The 25,910-nt window shown below is 40.5% G+C and overlaps 1 protein-coding gene across 3 annotated transcripts in view; it reads left to right on the top strand.

Moving 5' to 3' along the window:
• Positions 1–25,670, top strand: part of LOC115219253 (synaptobrevin homolog YKT6) — a 43,389-nt gene extending 17,719 nt beyond the window's left edge. For 2 of the 3 annotated variants that reach the window (XM_036509176.1, XM_036509175.1), the window contains exons 2-10: positions 930–1,459; positions 6,361–6,443; positions 7,097–7,197; positions 10,748–10,806; positions 13,415–13,460; positions 16,203–16,268; positions 16,949–17,050; positions 21,320–21,526; positions 25,525–25,670. In XM_036509176.1, coding sequence (XP_036365069.1) covers positions 1,356–1,459; positions 6,361–6,443; positions 7,097–7,197; positions 10,748–10,806; positions 13,415–13,460; positions 16,203–16,268; positions 16,949–17,050; positions 21,320–21,526; positions 25,525–25,560 — 804 coding nt within the window. In that variant the 5' untranslated portion in view covers positions 930–1,355 and the 3' untranslated portion in view covers positions 25,561–25,670. The remainder of the gene's footprint in view (positions 1–929; positions 1,460–6,360; positions 6,444–7,096; positions 7,198–10,747; positions 10,807–13,414; positions 13,461–16,202; positions 16,269–16,948; positions 17,051–21,319; positions 21,527–25,524) is intronic. The other variant, XM_029789401.2, reaches the window with a different exon arrangement.
• Positions 25,671–25,910: the final 240 nt, after the last annotated feature.

Below are 25,910 nucleotides of genomic sequence, written 5' to 3'. Positions count from 1 at the left end.
TAAAATATTTCAGTTTTTTTTTATACAATTCCTAATATTTTAGTTATAAAAAAATGTATTGGGACTTTTTTAAACATTGAATGACCAAGGGGGTCCATCATCATCATTTAACATCCACCTTGGACAGTTTGACTGAGGCTGACCAGGCTAACCAAACCCTGTGAATGGATTTGGTAGAAAGTGTTTGTGTTTGTCCCTCATCACTGCTTGACAATTGATGTTGGATTATATCCCCATAACTTAGCAGCTCAGCAAAAAGAGACTGATAAAATAAGTTTCAGGTTTTAAAGTAAGTATTGGGGTTGACTTGGTTGGCTAAACTCTTCAAGGCAGTGCCCCAACATGGCCACAGTCCAGTGAGTGAAACAAATAAAAGACACACACCAGACTTCTGTGTCTGTTTTTGGCATGGTTTTTACAGCTGGATGGCCCTTTCAAAGAGCAGAATAGGAATCAAAGGGGTTCACAGGCAGAAAAAATGGTTGAGAACCACTGTTCCAGATTCACTGCAATATGATCTGCTTTTTTCCTACTTTGTGACTTTGCTCATCCTCCACAAATACTGGACTTTGGTCTGTGGCACCTTTGACAAAAGTATTTTATTATAGGTCCTGGCTGACCAAAGCCTTGTGAATGGATTTAGTAGAATGTGTGTGTGTCTTTGTGTTTATCTCCCACCACTGCTTGACAATTGTTGTTGGTATTTGTCCCCCATAACTTAGCAGCTCAACAAAAAGGGACTAACAGAATATCAGGCTTTATAGTAAGTATTGGGGCTGAGTTGGTTGGCTAAACTCTTCAAGGCAGTGCCCCAGCATGGCCACAGTCCAATGAGTGAAACAATTAAGACACACACATCCTGTTATGCACCTAATTATGACTTTATAATTAATTAAGTTATTTCATTATGTTTTTCTTTTCAATTTCAGATAATTCTGGCTGTGGTCTTAATTGTGAAAAACTTCTCCTGTGTTCAAACGTAATCCAAACAAAAACCACAAGGAAGGGCAATAGAAGCATTCACAACAACAACAACAACACTAATAAAGGCAGTGAGAAAACCCTCCAAAAATTCCCGATGCATTGTGGGTTTGCTACTTGAATCCATTCCTTGCCCACCCCATTTACAGCAACTCAACCACATTGCAGCAACACAGATTTACCCCCACCCCATCTTCAGTGTCTCACACTGTTTGGGGTGTAGCGTTGTTGTTGTTGTTGTTGTACTAGTGGTCGTTATATAAATACATCCTAAATTCCATCGTTGGTTCCTTTCTGTAAAAACTACCGCCCGCACCCAGCTGTGCCCTCTTCCGTCTTCGCACCTTCCACCCTTCCTGTCTCCAGCTCCAACAATGAAGGTCTACGCTCTCTCGATCCTCTACAAAGGGGAGACCAAAGCCCGTCTACTGAAGGGTAGTTATGAACTGTCATCCTTCGGCTATTTCCAGCGATCAACGTAAGTAACCTACTTACATATATTTCATTCTAATCTCTTATCTTTTTTCCTAGACAGAGGTGTTGATTGTTTTGTTTTATGCATTCGTTTTCCCCCTTCTAATATTACTAATTATACAGTCGTGATGTCATACCACTATTGTTAAGTTTAGATTTATAAAGCTTCACCAGTGCTGTGACTAATTTTTAACTTTGAAGCTAGCAGCACCAGCAGCTATGTTATTATCTTAACTCACTCAAAATTTTGTGTGTGTGTGTGTGAAAAGGTTTCAGCTAATGTTTAGATAAAGTATTGAACAATTGGTCTATGGTGTGTCAATTCATACATGCTGACAATATTTTATAGATTTTTTTTTTTACATACATGCACACACACACACACACACACATTGTATATGTATGTGTGCATATATATGTATGTATATATATATATATATTATATATATATATATATATATATATTCCGCTGAGGTCGACTTTACCTTTCATCCTTTCGGGGTCGATAAAGTACCAGTTTCGCACTGGGGTTGATGTAATCGATTTAATCCCTTTGTCTGTCCTTGTTTGTCCCCTCTATGTTTAGCCCCTTGTGGGCAATAAAGAAATATATATATATATATATATATATATATATATATATATATATAATATATATATATATATATATATATAATATATATATATATATACTTGTGTTAAAAACACATCCGAGCGTAGGGTGTAACCAGCCCACTTATGAGTACTCCTCATTCATTGGACAATAAATTTTGCTTGTGAAGACCTACTGAGGCAAGTGAAATCAAAATCGCTGATGTGGTCCATGACAGTACTGCCTGATTGGTACTCGTGCCAGTGGAACGTTAAAAGTACATCCGAGTGTGTTCATTGTCAGGGTCACGGATTGGCTCCCATGCCGGTGGCATGTAAAAAGCACTATTCAAGTGTAATTGTTGCCAGCGTCACCTTACCGGCACATGTGCCAGTGGCACGTAAAAAACATTTGAGTGTGGTCGTTGCCAGCGCTGCCAGACTGGCTCCCGTGCAGGTAGCACGTAAAAAACACCTTTTGTGCATGGTCATTGTCAAAACAGCCTGACTGGCCCTCATACCAGTGGCACGTAAAAGCACCCACTAAGCTCTCAGAGTGGTTGACATTAGGAAGAGCATCCAGATCAGATTGGAGCCTAGTGCAGCCTTCTGGCTTGCCAGTCCTTGGTTAAACCAGCCAACCCATGCCAGCCTAGAAAGCGGATGTTAAACGACGATGATGATGACGATAATATATATATACAATGGACTGCTGGAAGCTTCCTCCACTTAGATCCTTGGATCTTGTTATTACATATTGATATATATCATCATTATTTAACGTCCAGCATGGACAATGGATGTTAAATGACAATGATGATGATGATGATATATATTGATATGTAATAGTAGGATTCAAGGATCTAAGTGTAGGATGCTCTGAGCAGTCCATGGCAGGTATAAAAAAACAACATTCAGGAACAATTTATTGGCGTAGAAGGTTGTGGGTTTTTCCCATATTGAAATTCAATAGGCTGGAAAAATTTATACATAGCTCACGGTTAGCAACTTTAGTTACTATGAATGCAAATAAAAATCTAAAATGAGGAAATGGAGCATGTAAAGTTCAGGCTGCATTTGTTTCCTAGCTAACAGATCCTCATCAGACTGAAGTTACCTTAATTATATGAAGGTTACGTTGTCATTTGGTAATCCCAAACAAAATATAATTAAGGTATCTTCGGTCTGATGAGTTGCTAGCTGACTACCCCTCATTATATAATTATAACATTGGAGGTTCTGCTATCTACTAAACATATATAGCCTGGGTTTTACATGTTCCACTCCATCAATTTGGATTATATATATATATATATATATCATCACCGTTTAACGTCCGCTTTCCATGCTAGCATGGGTTGGATGATTTTGACTGAGGGCTAGCGAACCAGACGGCCGCACCAGGCTCCAATCTTGATCTGGAAGGGTTTCTACCGCTGGATGCCCTTCCTAATGCCAACCACTCCGAGAGTGTAGTGGGTGCTTTTTATGTGCCACCGGCACGGGGGCCAGTCAGGTGGTACTGGCAATGGCCACGCTCGAACCTTTTTACACATGTCACTGGCACAGGTGCCAGTGAGGCGATGCTGGTAATGATCACGCTCGAATGGTGCCTTTTACGTGCCACCAGCATGGAAGCCAGTTAGCCACTCTGGCAACGATCACGCTCAGATGGTGCTCTTGGCACCCTACTAGCACAGGCACAAGTGCCAGTAAGGCAACGCTGGTAATGATCATACTTGAATGGTGCCTTTTATGTGTCACTGACACGGAAGCCGGTTAGCCACTCTGTCAATGATCACACTCGGATGGTGCTCTTTGCACCCCGCTTGCACGGATGTCAGTCGTCAAATTTGATTTTGATATACATGTTCGTGCTCTTGTGTGTTTGATTTCCTGTATCGTATTCTCTTTTTATTTTCTCGTTTTGTATTTATTTGTATTTTTTGTACATGTACTTTTATTTTTGCAGTTTTATTGTTACGTCCTGTTCGCGTTCGTACTCATTTTGCCCCGCTGCTTGTCATTTTATTTTAATTCTCACGCAGGAAGGCGTAGTGGATTAGTGTTCTGTCTCTGTCTTCGAAACATGCTTGACTCTACTAGCGACAGCTGATGACGGGGGTTTTGTCCTTGTGTAGCACGTCCTGTAACTGTTTTTTACGTTTTCTTGTTTTTTGTTTTTTTTTTATTTTTCCGTTTCTACGTCTTATTGTGGTGTCCTGTACTCACGTATAATTATTTATATATGCATGTATATATACATGTAGATGTAGGTACGTACATATATGTTTGTATGTATGCATATATTTTTATTTATCACATATATATATATATATATATATTATTCATATAAAATACAGTGTACATTTAAACACATTAATAGGTATCCATCATAGGACTCCCTTACGCTAGAAGGAACAACTAAAGTTCAAACTTTATTTTTTCCAACCTAATGTGTTGTTTCTGTGTGTGTGTGTGTGTGTGTGTGTATTATCTAATTATTCTTGATACATTCTCACATACACACGAGGCATACATGCATACACATTTGGCCAAGTACATGTGTATGCAAACACACATGTGCATGACATACAAAAAGGTGTACGCAATAACACAGATAGTCAGATGCACTTTCTCACCTGGATACTCCTACAGCATGGCCTTGTGTATACCGAGCTTGCTTTGTTACCATTTGGTCTTGAGTTCTATAATATTGCATGGTACTTTTTAGCAAGTGTCATCCACTGTAATTGTGGGCCAACCGATACCTTGTAAATGAAACTGGGAGATAAAAACCGTATGGAAGCCTGTCATATATATATATATATATATATAATATATATATATATATATATATATATATATATGTATGTATGTATGTATGTATGTATGTATGTGTGTGTGTGTGTGTGTATGTGTGTGTGTGTGTGTGTGACCGCTTGTGTATTGTTAGCGATTTTTTTTTTTTTCTCCGTCTTCCCTTCCTTGGATCTTTCCTTTTCCTATGTTTCTGATGAAGAGCTCAGCTCGAAACGTTAAATCCTACTTCTTCCCTTCCTGAGTGTCCAATAACACTATACTTGTTCCACATCCTCACGTTGTGTTTTCATGTTTGGATTAACTTTATATATATATATATGCATGCGTGTAGTGTAGTATGTTTTTTCTTTGGAATCCTTTAACTCTGCGTGGGGCATAGAGCACCGACAAGAGGTCTCCATTTGTCTCAATCGATGGCAATGAATTTCAGTTGTCCCCAGGTGTAGCCACCTGCCAGTGCTTTGAGATTCTGTCCACCTTTGCTGTCATTTTTGTCTGTTGCACTTCCTTGCTAAGAGAAGGTTGTTCCACGTTACTTCCTTTCGGCTTTCACTACAGTGCTTCATACACAGTCTCTGAGCAATACCCCAGAACAATACCCATTGAGCAACACCTCAGTATGTTTTTGTTCAACTTATGCTAGCATGAAGCTGAGGCACATGGTTTAGTGGTTAGGGTGTTGGACTAGGATTGTAAGATTGTGGTTTCAATTCCTGGACTGGGTGATGCACTCTGTTCTTGAACAAAACCCTTCATTTCAAGTTTTTCCAGTTCACTCAGCTGGTAAAAATGTGTCATCCTGCAGCAGATTGGTGTTCCATCCAGAGAAGAATATATACACTCGAGAGAAACCAGGAGACTGGCCCTAAGCTCCTTATGGAGTAATGTGAACTAATCAAGGCGGCGAGCTGGCAGAAACGTTAGCACGCCGGGCGAAATGCTTAGCAGTATTTTGTCTGCCGCTACGTTCTGAGTTCAAATTCCGCTGAGGTCGACTTTGCCTTTCATCCTTTCGGGGTCGATTAAATAAGTACCAGTTACGTACTGGGATCAATGTAATCGATTTAGTCCCTTTGTCTGTCCTTGTTTGTCCCCTCTATGTTTGGCCCCTTGTGGGTAGTAAAGAAATAGGTATTTCATCTGCTGCTATGTTCTGAGTTCAAATTCTGCCGAGGTCGACTTTGCCTTTCATCCTTTCGGGGTCGATTAAATAAGTACCAGTTATGTACTGGGATTGATGTAATCGATTTAGTCCCTTTGTCTGTCCTTGTTTGTCCCCTCTACGTTTAGCCCCTTGTGAGCAATAAAGAATTGAATGTGGACCAATCAAGGTAGCTTGAAACAGTGACCATAGAAAGGAATGGACAAATTTATACACATATATTAGCATTTGGGAGCGAGTATTCTGTTACCATGTTTTCCAAGAAAGTCTACAATTTATTCTTTGTGTTGTCTCATTCTACCTTCATCTTCCATTTCTGTGTTGTCCAGTGTCAAAGAGTTTATGGAGTTCACCAGCAGAATTATAGTAGAACGTTCAAAGCCATTTTCAAGATCCTCTGTCAAAGAACAAGGTAGGTGCAGTTTTTTTTGCAAGTGATGTGTTCAGGGGTTGAAGAGAAGAGAAAATGGCAGGGTGTTGACAGTTTGTGTGAATATGTCCAGTGGAAAGAAGAGACAATGAATTCTAGTAGATTCTGTGTACTGTTTGTTATGTGGGAGACCTGATAGTTTCTTTGGGGTGGGGGCCAGAAGACATTTAGCTCAGGATGTACTTAGGCCATAAGGTGTGAATAGGTATAATGGCCCCTAAGTTCCAAGCAGGTGTGCTTGTGTGTGCATGAGTATGTCTCTTACTTGTTTCAGTTATTGGACTGTGGCCATGCTGGGGCACCACCTTGGAGAATTTTTAGTCGAACAAATTGACCCCAGTACTTTTTTTTTTAAAGACTTACTGAAAGTCCTCTGAGAAACTGGAGAAGTGAGTGAGGAAGGTTAGAAGAGACCGTTACTTTGGGGTTACTCTCTAACCATGGACCTGCTTGCAACAGTGAGCTCTGCCAGAGGCACTGTGTATCTGCTCTGTCAAAGCCCAGGAGCGAGACCAAACATTGATGCTGGCTGGATCTGGCTGACAGGATCAGCCCTTATTCAGTAGACCTGTTGTTTAACTGTATTTTGTTTTTATGCCTGAAAGTTTTAAACTTATTTTTCTCCTTCATTTCAGATTACCTCTGCCACGTCTACCTACGAGGTGATTCGTTAGCCTGTGTTATGATAGCAGACCATGAATATCCACAGAGGGTGGCTCACACATTGCTCTCTAAAGTAAGAATATTTTTCTATAGTTCTCTCTTTCTCTAACTAAAGAAAGCTATCAAGGAAATAGGCATGGCAGCTGAAACTAGCTCAGTCTTTGCTCCCTGTCTCAGGTGAAGTATATCGGCTAAGGAGTGAAACGCTTGTGAGCTCAAGATACCGGCCGATGACATGAAAAGGTTTCTAGCATTGCAAAGGATTTAGAAGAGCTTGCAAAACACCTCTGAGTAGCTCCTGCAGTTTCTGTATGGGGCAAAGCATCTCTTATATATGTATTAATTATATATGAGTTTGGAGGGATATATTATCCAGGCGGGTATCATCATCATCATCATTTAACGTCCGCTTTCCATGCTAGCAAGGATTGGACAATTTGTCTGAGGTCTGGCAAACCAGATGGCTGCACCTGACTCCAATCTGATCTGGCAGAGTTTCTACGGCTGGATGCCCTTCCTAATGCCAACCACTCCGAGAGTGTAGTTGGTGCTTTTACGTGCCACTGGCACGAGGGCCAGTCAAGCAGTACTGGCAACGGCCATGCTCAAATGGTGTTTTTTTACGTGCCACCTGCACAGGAGTCAGTCCAGCGGCACTGGCAATGACCTCGCTCGAATGTTTTTTCATGTGCCACCAGCACAAGTGCCATTAAGACGACGCAGGTAACAATCACGCTCGAATGGTGCTTTTTACGTGGTGATGATGATGATATTGTGGTGGCTCTCAGTTAAATTCCATTTTCTGGCTAACCACTATGATCAGTATTTAACATCTGTGACGACTGTTAGTAGTCAGTCGCTCTGTGAATTCTTCCAGTGGGTACTTCTGTGTTCGCTTTGCTGGATGGTTACAACACCTGGAGTATATATTAATAATAATTACATGGCGTATGGAGACTTGTTCATCCACAAAATTTAGTCTCTCTTCTTTTACAATTTTATACAGCATATTAATAATATGTGGTTTAAAATTGTAAAATAAAGAGAAAATAAATTTTGTGGATGAACAAGTCTCCATACTTTATTGTTTCTATATTTACAGGGTGTCCCAAAAGTCACTGATGGGTTTCAATTTTTAGCTTTAGAAATGAATGAAATTTTGATAGACTATAAAGGTCATTATGGAAATTATTTACTTAACCTTTTCCCTCTCTTTTCAGATTTTATCAAAATTTCATGCGTTTGTGTTGAAAGACACCTGTTGTTAATGTCCTGTTATTTGTATTTGTGTACCATTTCTCCATTTTTTTTTTCCTGTCCTTGTTTTTGTATACATTTGCTGCTTTCTTGCAAGGAATATAATGCTCTTACCTTAGTTTTTCCTTGGGGCTGGCCAGATTGGAGCAATCTCAAGTATAACCAGCTGAAATTGCAAAGATAATCTAGAACTTGACTGAGGAAAGAAAACTCTGAATGACCTGTCCTTGTTTTCTTTGTATCATCTGTCTAGATGTTTTATTGTCCCTTTTTTGTATCACCTAATTGTCTGAATGTTTTGCGTTTTTGTCGCATTTTTGTAATTTTTATACACACACACACATATATACATACGAGGGGGGGGGGGCTTAAAAGTTCCTGGCTTTGGGTAAAAAGAAAATACAGGCGGATGTGCTAATAGTTTTATTCAGCATATTCCCCCCTCAGATTTGCACACTTACTGCAACAGTCCTTCAGTTTCTCTAAGCCCTGTAAAAGAACTCAGAAAGTTGGGCTCCCAAGCAGGCCTTTTGCAATACCCTTAAAGCCAGCAGTGTCTTGTATATACAGGGTGCAGTGAATAAATTGTCGTCTGAATTAAGCAAAAATGGAAATAAGACATCTCATTTTAACAGATATCATCATCATCATCGTTTAACATCCGCTTTCCATGCTAGCATGGGTTGGACGATTTTGACTGCGGACTGGCGAACCAGATGGTTGCACCAGTCTCCAATCTTAATTTGTCAGAGTTTCTACAGCTGGATGCCCTTCCTAACGCCAACCACTCTGAGAGTGTAGTGGGTGGTTTTTACGTGCCAGTCAGGCGGTACTGGCAACGACCTCGCTCGAATCCTTTTACACATGCCACCAGCATGAAAGTTAAAAAAAGAAAAATTATACTCCAGGTGCAAAGGCTTATCTTCAGAAGAATATCATCAAAGAAATGTTTGATTACATAGATCCTGCCATTTTGGATTGCCAGAATAAATCTGGGCTATCCATAATGGCCGGATCTGTGTAAACGCACATTTATTTGACCATATTCTTCTGAAGATATGTTTTTGCACCTGGAGTATAATTGTTTTAAAAACTTCTCTGCATTGTTAAAAGCTTTCCTAATTTCTCATTTCGTTCATTTTCTTCTTCTCTGATAACTTGGTGTAGAACTCAATACATGTACGTATGTATGTTTCAGAACAAAGTAAGCACACTATACTCGTCTAACACTTTGTTCTCTGATATATATGTGCGTGTATACATGTATATAATAACTAACATTCAGAGAGTGCAAACCTCTGCCAAGGCAACACCAATGTCCTCTCAATGATTAACCAGAGATGATCTTTAAAATGAGAATATCTGAAATAAACTCGACTGCTCTCACAAACAAGAATGCTAAAAATGAACCGGACTGCTCTCAAACATTAAGTAAAAATAAACAGGAAAAATAATCCAGAATCCTTGTCCGGTACCTGATTGATCACAGTGGTAGTCATGGAATATGAAGGTGGCTGTAGAAAATTTAATAACAGCAATAAATAGTTTATCTTTATCTAATACAAACCAAAGTTAACAAATTCACCATTCAAAATAGTTACAGCCTAAAGGGAGATAATTGAGAAAGACTTGAAAGTTAACGTAAAATCGTAATCATGTAAAGTAAATATAACAAATAATCCTTGTCCGGTACCAGATTAATCCCCAAATCTAATCAGTTTGTACTAGTCATGGGGCCAAATATCTCTGAGAGTTTCATCCAAATCCATCCAGCGGTTCTTGAGATACATTGTCCACGGACAAATAAACAATACCTCTACCTTCGCTAAAGCGGAGGTAATAAAGAAATGTGTGTATGTGTAGGCATGGCTGTAAAGTTAAAAGTTTGCTCCTCAAACATTTGGGTTTGGGTTTGGGTTTGGGTTTGGTCCTGCTGTGTGGCACTTTTAGTCTTGTACCACAGTCCTGGGCCATCCAAGACTTTGTGAGGTAATTTGATAAATGGAAACTGAAAAAAGGCCCATTGTGTGTGTGACCCCAAATGTTTTGGCAGTTATCCTAATAGAAATAGATATAGTTGTTGTGTCCCAAGTAATATTCTGTTTTTAGGCATTTCTGTTTCGTAGATGGCAGTCAATCTGTTTGTAGAGACGTGCATGTTATGCGTTGTGTGTATGGAGCTTGAGTAAGACAGCAGTTATCTCCCTGCATGCAACACTGATAGAACACGGTGTCAGCTGTGTGTGAGAATGTTCGTGTGCGTCTATGTTTGCAGGGATTATTTTGTGACCCTTATTTTTTGTTCAACTCACTACTTTCACCGTCTTGTCTTCCCCATACATTGACTTTGTCTTTGATGATCGCAGGTTCTTGATGACTTTAAACTCGCAGTTCCGCCTGAGAAATGGCCAACCGTAGTAGAAAGGTAAGTTCTTGAGATCTAAAACTCATTCCTATCTTATTTAATATTTTTGGCATTGACCATGCTCTCCAGAAAGGCAAACCAAAGGAGCCTTGATATGCTAGAAATAGCAACCAAATCTCCCTCAAATCACTCTTTTACTTACTTGAACCCTTCGCTCCTGACGGAGCAGAAGCCATTGGTGGCTTTTCTCTGCTGTACTTGATTCTGGGTTTCCGCTTCTGCTTTTCTTCAATTGGATCCAGTGGCGTAGCTTATAGGGGAACAAGGGGACCGACAGCTCCCTTCAAACATACCTTTCAAAATTGGCACCTTCCCAACATTTCATGCGTTTGTGTTGAAAGACACCCGTTATTAATGTCCAGTTATTTGTATCTCTTTTCTCTCTCTTTTACTTGTTTCAGTCATTTGACTGTGGCCATGCTGGAGCACCGCCTTTAATCGAGCAACTCGACCCCGGGACTTATTCTTTTGTAAGCCCAGTACTTATTCTATCGGTCTCGTTTGCCGAACCGCTAAGTAACGGGGACATAAACACACCAGCATCGGTTGTCAAGCAATGCTAGGGGGACAAACACACACACACAAACACATGTGTACCATTTCTCTTCTTTTTTTTTTCCGTCCTTGTTTTCGTATGCATTCACTGCTTTCTTCCAAGGAATCTTATGCTCTTAGCTTAGTTTTTCCTTGGGGCTGGCCAGATGGGAGCACTCTCGAGTATAACCAACTGAAATTGTTGTGCATTAAAAATAAAATCATTTTTTTTTTCTTTGTAAATTGCATAATCACATGGCCTTGAAAGAATCTTTTGGATCTTTTAGAGACCTTCCTTTATTTGACCCACACCTTGTGTTTTTGAACTATCTGCTCAGTCTTCTGTGATGTGTTGATGGCTGCTGACATCTGAACAACCAAAATAAAACACTAGTATCAATAACCTTCTCAACACTGGATAATCCCATTGTTTTACCTTTTACATATCACACCTATTTTAGTAGTTGTACGTTTCATACACAATGACCTTGTTAACGAAACACGATATTAATGAATGTAGAATGCAACTACGTATATTGAAACTAATGAAATATTTCACATACTATAAGAGAAATGAGTTAAAAATTGTTTGGTATGTGTCACTTGCTCCCTCTACGTTTAGAACCTATGCCTCTGGTTAGATCCCTGCTTTTTCAGTTGTACCTCAGTACCCTACCTCTAGCTATTTTAGGGTATCTTCCTTGTGTGATTTTCTTCTGTTGATCAGACGGTGAGTTGGCAGAAACATTAGTGAAATGCGTAGCCGTATTTCGTTTGCCGTTACATTCTGAGTTCAAAGTTCCGCCGAGGTTGACTTAGCCTTTCATCCTTTCGGGGTCGATAAATTAAGTACCAGTTACGCACTGGAGTTGATGTAATCGACTTAATCCCTTTGCCTGTCCTTGTTTAGCTCCTTGTCGGCAATAGAGAAATAAGAAGGGGAGTTGGCCTTGCTGTTTCCTTTTGGGTTCCACTGCCCCACATTTTAGGTTTCCCTTAGGAATGGCCTTCTTCTCCCAGGCCTTGTTTGTTTTAAATTGTCATCAATACTTTTGTAACTTTGCTTTTATTTCTTATCTATGTAGGGGGATTGGCCCTACACAAACCCATTTTTACCTTTGGGAAGAGGTGGTCCATAATTAGTCTGACCTCTGTCTTTTAACCTGTCCAGCATAGGAAACCCCTACCAGGAGACTACAGTCCTTTGGCATATCTCTCAGGATCTTTGAGGCACACAACCTACTGCCATGCAATGTGCACTGGACCTCATGGTGGCAAAATCACTCCTCATTATCTTCCAAAGGATTAGATAAAGGAATCACTGATATCCTAAAAAACAGGATGGCCAAGGTTGGAGTGCCTTTGATCCTAGCTCTGCTACATCAGAGACTGGACAGTGAAATACTAATGATGATATACTCTTTTATTGGTTTCAGTCATTTGACTGCGGCCATGTTGGAGCACTGTCTTTCGTCAAACTAATCAACCCCAGGTCTTATTCTTTGTAAGCCTAGTACTTATTCTATCGGTCACTTTTGCCGAAGCTCTAAGTTACAGGGATGTAAGCACACCAACATCGGTTGTCAAGCAATGGTGGGGTGGGGAGTAAACACACACACACAAGCATATATGATGGGCTTCTTTCAGTTCCCGCCTACCAAATCCACTCACAAGCCTTTGTTCGGCCCGAGGCTATAGTAGAAGACATTTGCCCAAAGTGCCACACAGTGGGACTGAACCCGGAACCATGTGGTTGGTAAGCAAGCTACTTACCTCACAGCCACTCCTATAGCAAACATTATGGCAGTGAGCTGGCAGAAACGTTAGCACGCCGGGCGAAATACCTAGCAGTATTTCGTCTGCCATTACATTCTGAGTTCAAATTCCGCCAAGGTTGACTTTGTCTTTCATCCTTTCGGGGTCAATAAATTAAGTACCAGTTATGCACTGGGGTCGATGTAATCGACTTAATCCCTTTGTCTGCCCTTGTTTGTCCCCTCTATGTTTAGCCCCTTGTGGGCAATAACAAAATATAGCAAACATTCCTCTTACTTCTTCTCTTTCTGTTTTTCAGTGAAGTAAATTTTCCCCAGTGTGACCAGTATTTAAAACAGAGCCAGGTACGTAGCCCAACAGAATTCACTTTGGATGGTTCACCCCGTTTTAAAGGATCAGTAGCCCTCACCATCATGTTTAGGGATGCCCTCCACCTCTCATCTTTGGGATTTGATACATCACTATCACTGCTTCAGTGTAATGGTCACTGATGGGTCATTCTCTGACCCCTGTTCTAACAACTCTACCTTTTTTATCTTTGTTTCACTCATTAGACTGTGGCCTTTCTGGGGCACTGCCTTGGAGGGTTTTTATTACATTGGACCCCTTTTGCTGAGCCACTAGGTTATGGGGGAATGCAAACACACCAACACTGGTTGTCAAGCTGCAGTTGAGGACAAACACACACACAATGGACTTCTTTCAATTTCCGCCTATGAAATCCACTCATAAGGCTTTTGGGTTGGCCTAAGGCTAAAGTAAAAGAAACATGTTCATGGTGCCATGCGGTGGGACTGAACCAGAAACCATGTGGTTAGGAAGCTAACTTTTTACCACGCAGCCGTGCCTGTGCCCTGCAAGTTCCATTATCTCCCACACTGCTTCTACCAAATCTAATCGCATGTAGGTCATTAATGGACAGAAAGAACTGAAAGAACATTATTTACAATTGACGGATATTTGTCCTCATCTTGTTTGTTGTTAACACGACGTTTCGGCTGATATACCCTCCAGCCATCATCAGGTGTCTTGGGGAAATTTTAAACCTGGGTTCTCATTCCGAAGGTATTTTTCAATGTTATTATCATTATTAACCACTATGCCATATGCCCATGGGCATATGGCATAGTGGTTAAGAGCACGGGCTACTAACCCAAAGATTCCGAGTTCGATTCCAGGCAGTGACCTGAATAGTAATAATACAGTCCTTTGGCACATCTCTCAGGATCATTGAGGCACACAACCTACCGCCACACAGCATGCACTGGACCTCATAGTGCAAAATCACTCCTCATTATCTTCCAAACGATTTTTGGGAAATTATTCGGTGATCGTTGGATGTTACTAAATTCCATGACACTCACTCCTTGAGATATTGGCTATTTTTTATGCCATGTTTAAGACTTAAATCCAACAAGACTTATTTGAATTGTTTTGAACTCTAGTAGTTAGTATGAAAGATTAACTAGTGTGAATTTTTAAGTCGTAATTCTCTACGACAAAATGACTTTACTTTCCAATTGTACTATAAATGCTAAATGTACCTAAACTAATGTAGTAATTATTTTCTCTTTCTTCGTGTTCTTCAACTTGTTAATGAAATTTATTTCTGCAATTATGAAACTATGTATTTTTTATAGCGGTTAAAAGAACACAAATTTATTTATCTTCAAAATACATGCACGCATAAAATGTCCGTTAGCGTTTCAGAGTATATATTTCTCGCTATGGCGTTTATGTAGCTGGAGTCAGGATTTATGTATAATGAAAACACTTATAAGTAAGTTATAAGTGACGGGTTTATCAATATATATATATCCCTACTTTAAAAGTAAAATATATATATTATCTATTTCCTAATAGGAAACATATAAAAGTACCTTCACTAATCTTGAAACTTCTGTATTCAGGGTGCCATCGATATTCAATTTAGAAATCTTGTACCACTCTTGCATCAGCTTCCACTTAGATAGAACAAAAGTAATCTCCAATGGAAACAGGGTGACCAATTTGGCTTCAATTGCATCATGACAAAAAACACTGATATCAATATATTTTATTCCTTTGTTCATTCATTTTTATGTCTGTATTTCCGTGCTAGCATGGGTTAGATGAATATATTATTGGGGCAGTGTTTTACAGCTGAATGCCTTCCCTGTCGTTAACCTGTATTACTCTTTACTCTGTCTTTAACTCGTTTCAGTCATTTGACTGTGGCCATGCTGGAGCACCGCCTTTAGTCGAGCAAATCAACCCCAGGACTTATTCTTTGTAAGCCTAGTACTTATCCTGTCGGTCTCTTTTGCCGAACCGCTAAGTTACGGAGACATAAACATACCAGCATCGGTTGTCAAGCAATGTCAGGGGGAAAAACACAGACACGCAAACATACACACACATGCAGATATATATATATATATACATATACACACATACACACACACACATATATATATGACGAGCTTCTTTCAGTTTCCGTCTACCAAATCCACTCACAAGGCTTTGGTTGGCTCAAGGCTATAGTAGAAGACACTTATCCAAGGTGCCATGCAGTGGGACTGAACCCGGAACTAAGTGGGTATTAACTGGTTTTGAGGTAGATTTCTTATTTGACCCCACCTTCAAAGGCACAAAGTGCCAGCAGCTGATTTATTGACAAGAGGATAATGGCAACAGCATCACTGACACATACGTTAACACACACCAAATTTACCAACAAGACATTGATCAACCAAGGGCTATAATAGAAGAGGTATTGCTCTGTAGGATTGACCCAAAATCACCTGGCTGCAATGCAAGCTTCTTCACCACACAGCCATGCCTGCACCTATAAAATGAGAGATCTTAGTGTATGATATATTCCATGAGATAACGTTTGGTTTGAGGTGATGCATTTTGGATGACCAATGTCCAGATATATAAATAATCCTATAAATCGAATTGCATCTTTAATGTTATTTTTTTTCTTTCTCTCTTTCATCAATTCCTCTGTGGTCATTGGTGTTATTGCTACTGTGGCCACTGCTCTGTCCATTGCTGGTGTGGTCACTCTTGTCTTCATCACTGCCTGATGTCCATGTCAAAAGAATCCACAAGAATCTGATGCGATGACAAAAATCCAGAATGACTTGGATGAAACAAAAATTATTTTGGTGAGTATCTGGTTTCACTTATGTTCCTTTGCGTGTTTTAGTATTGTATCTGATGTGAAGGGGCTTGGCCTAGGGATTCGGGCAGTCATTCTCAACTGGGGTCCATATAAGATTTATGTTATACTTCTTATTTCTTTATTGCCCACAGGGGGCTAAACATAGAAGGGACAAACGAGGATAGACAAAGGGATCAAGTCAGTTACATCGACCCCAGTGCATAACTGGTACTTAATTTATCGACCCCGTTCTGAGTACAAATTCCGCCGAGGTCGACTTTGCCTTTCATCCTTTTGGGGTCGATTAAATAGGTACCAGTTATGCACTGGGGTTGATGTAATCGACTTAATCCGTTTGTCTGTCCTTGTTTAGCCCCTTGTGGTAGTAAAGAAATAGGTATTTCGTCTGCTGTTACGTTCTGAGTTCAAATTCTGCTGAGGTCGACTTTGCCTTTCATCCTTTTGGGGTCGATAAATTAAGTACCAGTTACGCACTGGGGTCGATGTAATCGACTTCATCCCTCTGTCTGTTCTTGTTTGTGCCCTCTATGTTTATCCCCTTGTGGGCAATAAATAAATATATATTTACACGGTGTGAGTAGTTGTTCAGCTCTAAGTAGGCCTATGATCAGTGGCTTTGAATTTTATTCTTGGAATCTTAAATCTTGTTTTGCTTTTGTGCAGCACAACACAATTGATGCCATCTTGGAGCGTGGTGAGAAACTGGATGATCTTGTTGAAAAATCAGAAGGACTGAGTACCCAGTCAAAATCTTTCTACAAAACAGTGAGTTTGTTTGCCCCCTTTTTCAATTCTTTACACTGTACCATACCTTATCAGCTTTGCACAATATTTATAGTTTTTGGACTTGCCTCAATAAGCACTTCCTTCACTGCCAGACTTGCTACACTATATGCTTTACAATAATTAATATTTATTAAAGATGGTAAGTTGACTTAATTATCATCATCAAGATTATAATGTCAGTTTTCCATGCTGGCATGACTTGGAGAGTTCAGCTGGAGCTGGTAAGCCAGAGCATTGCACCAAACTTCAATGTCAGTTTTGGCTTGGACCCTACAGCTGGATGCCCTTCCTGATGCCAACCAGTTCTGGGTACTTTTTGTGGGGCACTGGCACCTATGAGGTCACTATGTAACTCACAAGACCTCTCTCGGCCGAATGTGATGAGGTGGCTTTATGCCAGGTGATAGATGAATAGGAACAAATGTCTTGCAGCAGAGGAAATATCCGTCTACCCAGATCCAGTTTTATTTTATTATTGTTTTTATAACTATACATTGCCAATGGCATTCATTAAAATTTTGCAGTAACAAAGAACTACCATAGTCATCATCATCATCATCATCCATCTGCCTTCTATGCTGGCATGGGTTGGATGGTTTGACTGAGGGCTGGCAAGCCAGAAAGCTGCACCAGGCTCTTGATCTGGCAGAGTTTCTACAGCTGGATGCCCTTCCTAATGCCAACCACTCCGAGACTGTAGTATAGTCCTCTTATATAATCTGTACTGATTTTAGTAGTTGCTTTCTTAATTTTAAATACTTTTTTTTTAGATGATCAACATGTTTGTTATTTCAAACCAATGGTTCTCAACCAGGGTCCACAAGACCCTTTGGGGTCCACGTAAGGTTTTGTTGTTAAAATTTATGTGGAATAAATTGGTTATATTTCTACAATACACAAAATATTTTAATGATTTTTTTTAAAAACAATTTCTAATAATATTTAATTATAAAAATATTATAGGATTTTTTAAGACATTGAAATGGCTATGAGGGTCCAGTAGAATAAAATAGCAATCTAAGGGGCCCATAGGCAAAACATGGTTGAGAAACATATTAAGGAAAAAAACATCAATAGCGTTTTGGCTAAAGAGATCAATAAAATAAGTATTGGGCTTTAAAAAAAATGAGTCCTAGGGTCAATTCATTCAAGGTGGTACCCCAGCATGGCTGCAGTCCAACAACTGCAACAAATAAAAAGAAAAAAATAGAAACACCAATTGCTTTTGGCTATGTACCACCCTGTTATAGTTCCATGTCATACTGTATCTCAACTGTCATTAAAGCATTTGATGTCAAGTAAGTCAGCGTCAAAATGTCTCATCATCATTATTTGATGTCCGCCTTCCATACTAGTGTCGGTTGGATAGTTTGAGAGGAGTTGGCCAGGCAGGAGACTGCACCAGACTTCTGTGTCTGTTTTGGCATAGTTTTTTTTACAGCTGGATGCCCTTCTTAACACCAACCACCCAGCAGAGTGGACTGAGTGCTTTTTACGTGGCACAAGCACAGGCGAGGTCAGTTTTGGCCTGGTTTTTACTGCTCAGTGCCCTCCCGAACACCAACCATTTCACAGTGTGGACTGGATGCTTTTTACATGGCACCAGCATCAGCAGGGTCGCCATGTAACATGCAACCTCATAACCATGTCTATAATTCCCCTAAATCTTGTGATTCAAATATTCTTGTTTGATTCCAATGTTCTATAAAAAAAAAAGTGTCAATGCCTACCTGGAGTTTGGCTTCTGTTAAATCGGTCTGTGACTGTAAGACCAAGCTGGTGGTTCCTGCCAGTACCACAGAGGTAGCATGAAGGTGTCGTTGAAGAAAGCCTTCCCATTTGTCTTGGGTTTTTTAAAAATATTTCCAAGATTGGAAAACTTAAAGAGGACACTACACTTCACCTTAGTAATCAGCAGTTATCACTAACATTATTATATTACTATATATATTTATTATTTATATATGCATATATATTTACACATATATGCTTAGATTTACTAATATGTGTACTCTTTTACTCTTTTTACATGTTTCAGTCATTTGACTGCGGCCATGCTGGAGCACCGCCTTTAGTCGAGCAAATCGACCCCGGGACTTATTCTTTGTAAGCCTAGTACTTATTCTATCGGTCTCTTTTGCCGAACCGCTAAGTGACGGGGACATAAACACACCAGCATCGGTTGTCAAGCAATGCTAGGTGGACAAACACATACACACACACACATATATATATATATATATATATATACACATATATACGACAGGCTTCTTTCAGTTTCCGTCTACCAAATCCACTCACAAGGCATTGGTCGGCCCGGGGCTATAGCAGAAGACACTTGCCCAAGATGCCACGCAGTGGGACTGAACCCGGAACCATGTGGTTGGTTAGCAAGCTACTTACCACATAGCCAACACACACATACTGACAAAGTGTCTGGAAATATGTGAAGGAGTGAGTGTCGTGGAGTTTAGTAACATCCTGTGAACACTGAGTAATTTCCTCAAAATTACGGTTTTTATAACTGCTCATATCCAAATTCTAAGAACTGTATTTCGTGAAAGATTTCTTTGGCAAAAGTTTAGAATTTGTATATGGGCAGTAATTTTAACCAATGGGATTACCAACAATTATGCTTGTTTGGGCAAACGACCATTACATCATATCGCCACCTTTTATGATTTGCTACACTAGCGTATCTAGACCTGCACATATTATGTATATATGTATGTACATACATACGTACGGTCATAAGATGCTTTTGTATAAGCTGTAATGGCCATAGAGTAAAAATACAATGATTAAATAAAGCAGTTGTTTTATTGGTCATTTGTGAGAACTTGGGTGTCTGTCTGTATGGTTCTATCATTGTTAAATAGCTTATAGAAAACGATAAACCTTTATGAATGACAGGACTCTATACACTTAATAGAGTAAAACTTAATAAAATAATTGATTTGACTGCAACTTCGTTTCAAGGTTGAATTTCTTCCAAAGTTGTAGAAGTGCTGGACTGGTTTAATTAAAGACAAAACTTCAAGCCTTAATGAAATCAACAGACACACACACTTTCTCTCTTAAATTCTTTATATTGCAATTGGTGAACAATAGCATGGTTGGTAACAGGTTTCCCTACAGGAGCCTGTTATTGGTTCACTGCATTTCTGAGGGTGGGAGTAACAAAGGGTTGCCTAATTTGGTGAAGCAAATACCACAAAAAAAGTTGTTTTTTTTTTTTTTTTTTTTTTTTTTTTTGTCATTTGGAAAGCACTAGTTTTTCAGTTCCTTTGATGGTAGAAAACACTTGAAGACACATGCCCAATGTACCATGCACTGGTGTCAAACCTGGAAGAATGTTACTGCAAGGAGAATTTAAATTTCACAGCCACACCTGCACTTATGTACAAATGGCAATATGCTTATTATCATCATTATGCTTAGCGGTATTTCGCCCATTGTGATGTTCTGAGTTCAAATTCTGCCGAGATTGACTTTGCCTTTCACCCTTTCGGGGTTGATAAATTAAGTACCAGTTATGCACTGGGGTCGATGTAATCGACTTAATCCCCTTTGTCTGACCTTGTTTGTCCCCTCTATGTTTAACCCCTTGTGGGCAATAAAGTAATAAATATGCTTATCATTTAAAATCCACTTCTCCATGGGTCAGATGGAATTTGTTGAGGCAGATTTTCTACAGCAGGATGCCCTTCATGTTCCCCAAATGTTTTATATTTGTATGCCTAGACTGGCTTCCGTGCCGGTGGCACGTAAAAAGCACCAATCCAATCGTGGCCGTTGCCAGCCTCGCCTAGCACGTCAAAAGCACCCACTACACTCTCGGAGTGGTTGGCGTTAGGAAGGGCATCCAGCTGTAGAAACATTGCCAGATCAGACTGGAGCCTGGTGCAGCCTTCTGGCTTCCCAGATCCCCAGTCGAACCGTCCAACCCATGCTAGCATGGAGAACGGATGTTAAACGATGATGATGTATGAATCTGTGTGTGTGTGTGCATGTATGTTATAATCCTTTAAAGTGTCCTTGTTAATCCCTATAATTTTCCCTAAATTCTATCTCTTTCTTGCTTCCTCATGCCACTGTATTTTCTGCTAAATTCCTTGTGCACTTCACCGACCAACCGTTTACCAGAAGGCAAATAGCATGCAGTGACAGTCCCTTCCCTCAGGCCATGCTTTTCTGTGTATCAACTGCCAGGCCCCCCTAATGTATTTTGTTTGTGGTTGCTTCCAGGTGAAACCCAGAGAACCAACGCCCCTTCCAGCCTCTGTTGAAGAACCCTTGGTCAAGACACAACGACCTCATCTAGCTGGCTACTCTGTCCGTGGACATGCTGCCCGCAAAGATGCCAATACTGGCAGGGCCAATAGCAGATCTCTCTGTGGCAAATGTAGTTGCCAGGCAGCTAGCCGCTTTCTCCGAGCTGCTCGTGACTCAATAGTACGTTTGACCTTAGTTCAGCCACTTTAGTCAAGATCCTTCTCTTCCTTACTCGAGCTATCTGTTTTTATCAAGCTTCTCTCTCACTCACTCCTTTAGTTCATTCATGTGTGTTGGAAACTAACTGTTTTGCTCTGGCATTATCGTCTCCTAGTAGTTCAGTAACTGCTTCTAGCTCAGTAAAACTGCCACACTTGCTTCTTTCACAATATGATCAAGAGACATTACCACGAGCTGTTTGTTGCTGTTGTAGCTAACTCTGCTTTGCCTCTTGCCTCTTTTGAGTTGCCTTAAGCTTCTTTTCCTGCACTCTCTTTCTCATCAGATATGTAGTAACCAACAGTGACAGCCTGTTACACAACGAACATTCTCTCCCCCGTGTGTACTTGCTTTCTCTGTTGTCACCTGCTTTAGCATAGCCATTATATATTACCGCCAATCTTGCTCCTTGTGTCAGCCAGAGAGACTGTAGTCAACACCATAACACCTGCCTGTGCCTCTTACAGCAACTGTAGATAACCCACCTGGGGCACTTGTAGATAACCTATCAGGGTACCTGCCTCACTATGGCTGTTGTAGATAACCCATCTGTGTACCTGCCTCACTATGGCTGTTGTAGATAGCCCGTGGGTACCTGCCTCACCATAACTACAAAAGATAAACCCTTGGGTACCAGTCCCACCGTAGCTACAATAGTTGCATCTAATATCCTAGAATGACAGCATCTTTTGCTTCTTTTATTGCATAAATGTTATTGTTTTATAGACTAGTTTGTAAAGAAACTGATATGCTTGGTCAAATAATACATGTGTTTGTCTTAGTATGTGTTGTCCTTTGTGTGTGTGTTTGTATACCGTGGAACACTTCTCATCATGAATAAATTGGTTTCTGAGCAATTTTTCACGCATAAAACGCCTTGGGTGCCTTGAGTAACGAACGAATGCACAAACTGGCAACGATTGACATCAAGATGGAGAATCAGCAGAAGAGTGCTTGTTGCTGTATAGCTTTCACTCAGTGTATCTCACTGCTCGAATTCGTTGTGCCTTCTCTTGACTATCCAATAGTTTTGGTCTACAAACATTTCAGGTGATGAAGGGCCTTCAGGAACGAATTCAATTCATAAACTGATGTTCCGCTGTATCTCTGTCACTCAGTATTAAGAATACTTAGGCTACATCGAGTTATCTCCCTTGAGCTGTTGACCTCAGCACTTCACCGGTTTATCTGTGGGTGCATGTGTGTTGCAGAAGGGTAGATAAATGACATCGCTGTCAGACAAAAATATACATTTGTGTATAGGGTTGTCCAACCCATGCTAGCTTGGAGCATGGACGTTAAATGATGATGATGATGGTTGATGACAGGTAGGGTATGAAGTTGTAAAATACTAGGCATACATCCAACTCATGCCAGCATGGAAAACAGGCGTAAAACTAATGAACGAGTATGTGTGATTGGGAGAGGAATAAGTAATTTAGCATTTTAATATTCCCTGTGTTAAATGTTAACTTTCTGTGTGTGTGTGTGTGTGTATATATATACACACATATACAGGTGCAGGAGTGGCTGTGTGGTAAGTAGCTTGCTTACCAACCACATAGTTCCGGGTTCAGTCCCACTGCGTGGCACCTTGGGCAAGTGTCTTCTACTATAGCCTCAGGCCGACCAGAGCCTAGTGAGTGGATTTGGTAGACGGAAACTGAAAGAAGCCCGTCGTATGTATGTATGTGTGTGTGTGTTTGTCCTCCCACCATTGCTTGACAACTGATGTTGGTGTATTTATGTCTCCCGTAACTTAGTGGTTTGACAAAAGAGACCGATAGGATAAATACTAGGCTTACAAACAATAATTCCTGGGGTTGATTTGTTCGACGAAAGGCGGTGCTGCAACATGATACAGATGCAGAATTCTCTCTGTATAAATACACTTATACACACACATATGATCAGACTCCCAAGAGATTGGTGTTGGTCTGCTTGAGCAAGGCTTGTATTATTTAGTAAAATTAGCAAAATGAGTACAATGAACTTGCTGGCGGGGGGTGGGGTATAAAATTGCTGTACTCTTATCAAATTTATATACACACACACATGAAGCTCTACTCTTTGGAGAGATGTGAAAAATCTGCAGTAATATGTATGTGTGTAAGATCCTGGAGGGTCTAGCACTCAACTTAGGGCTCGAAAGCTATATCAATCACCAGACTAGATGCCATTGCATAGTACCAAAGATCCCAGTATTTCTATCCAGGGTAAGAACTCAATACTGTAACAGCTTAGGGTTCGGAGGTTTGCATCTTTTCAGTACATTGCCAAAAGGCATCAGAGATCTGCAAGGTGTAGATGTGAATGTATCCAAATAACAATTGGACGAATCTTTATCTAATCTACCAGAAGAACCCACATCATGCAGAGAAAGACAGCTCTAACCAGTTCAGTTCTTTAGCAAGACCAATTCCAGAAGTGAGTCTAAAATAAATAAGCGTTGGTGCTAAGGCTGGTGCCCCAACATAGCCAGTGTCTGACTGAAACTGATAATAGAATATTAATAGAAAATATAGTGTTGGTGCCATGTAAAAAAACCAACCAGTCTACACTGTAAAGTGGTTGGCATTAGGAAAGGCATCTCCTGTAGAAACCAAACCAAAACAAACAAGAGCTTAATGCAGTCCTCTGGCTCGACTGCTTCTGTCAAACCGTCTAACCCATGTCAGTATGGAAAAAACAGACATTGAATGATGATGATATATTATCATCATCACTGTTTAACGTCCATCTTCCATGCATGCATAGCAAAACTACCCCAGGCTACTGTGTCTGTTTTGGCAGGGATTTTACGACTGGATGCTCTTTCTAACCACTCTACAGAGTGGGCTCGGTGCTTTGTATGTGGCACTAGCACAGGCGGGGTTAGATTTGGCATGATTTTAACAGCTGGGTGCCCTTCTTCCAAATGCCAGCCATATTACAGTGTGGACTAGATATATATATGTATGTAAGTATTTAGTCATTTTCTGGTTCCTGAAGCTTTGTGCTTGCTCACCTACTTTACAATCACTGCACACACAAATTTCTTGGCTTTGTATGTGCGAAAAGTGCTGACATACTTTTCTCACATGGGGAAAAATAAAATTTTTCGACACATAAAAACGTTTGCACAAGCTTTCATCATTGGCATTAACACAAACACGACTCCTCCTTCTCAAACTCACTCGGCTAGCCATCATTTTACACTCGCTGCTGTGTTGATGGTGGCTACAGAGACAAAGTGGCGAGCTGGCAGAAACGTTAGCACGCTGGGCGAAATGCTTTGCAGTATTTCGTCTGCCGCTACGTTCTGAGTTCAAATTCCGCCGAGTTCGACTTTGCCTTTCCGGGGTTGATTAAATAAATACCAGTTACGCACTGGGGTCGATGTAAACTACTTAATCCGTTTGTCTGTCCTTGTTCGTCCCCTCTGTGTTTAGCCCCTTGTGGGTAGTAAAGAAATAGGTATTTCGTCTGCCGTTACGTTTTGAGTTCAAATTCCGCCGAGCCCGACTTTGCCTTTCATCCTTTCGGGGGGGCGGTCGATAAATTAAGTACCAGTTACGCACTGGGATTGATGTAATCAACTTAATCCGTTTGTCTGTCCTTGTTTGTCCCCTCTGTGTGTAGCCCCTTGTGGGCAATAAATAGGTGGCTACAGAGACAAACCCTATCTGAGTAGGAGATCTGTAGCCAGTGGATTGATCCTCTTTATTTTGATGGCTATGAAGGGTGCTGGGTCCTGAGGTGGCTGTTCAGGCCAAGGGCTGGGTGGGGCTCCTCTATACTGCCCTTGGCCTGAACAGTCGTTCTTTGCATCTTTGATAGTTGATCTCTGCCTCTTGATGTCTGTTTTGATTACTAAGCATCAAAATGAATTCTGTTTTACTCGGCCTTTTGAAAATGTCTGCTGACCCGTCTCATCCTTATTTATGTAATGACCCTTTCTCGCTTCCTCTCTTTTGCAGGCCCGCAAAACAAACCAATGCTGTACCCTGCTGTAACTATCAGAGCTGCTATGCTAGCTCTGTATTGGTGACTGGCGACACTCATCTTCCTCCAGTTATCACAACTGACTGACTGAAGCTTAAACTGATGCCGGCCCCCTCCCCTCTAAAACTCTACTTCCCCCAACTATTCCTTGCTCGACATACTTTACTATATAACAACCACCACCACCATCATCATCATCGTTATCATCAGCATCATCATCATCATCATTAAACTTTCCAGAATTCTATTGCAGTTCCTTTTTTCCTCTTTGGCTTCCCTCTTACCCCCCCGCCTCTCAGGCTTCCCCCTTACTCTCCCTCTCTGGCTTCCCCCTTACTCCCCCCTCTCTGGCTTCCCCCTT

The sequence above is a fragment of the Octopus sinensis genome, linkage group LG14 (genome assembly GCF_006345805.1).
Source record: "Octopus sinensis linkage group LG14, ASM634580v1, whole genome shotgun sequence".
Classification (NCBI taxonomy): domain Eukaryota; kingdom Metazoa; phylum Mollusca; class Cephalopoda; order Octopoda; family Octopodidae; genus Octopus; species Octopus sinensis.
This window is presented reverse-complemented; position numbering and strand designations above follow the sequence as displayed.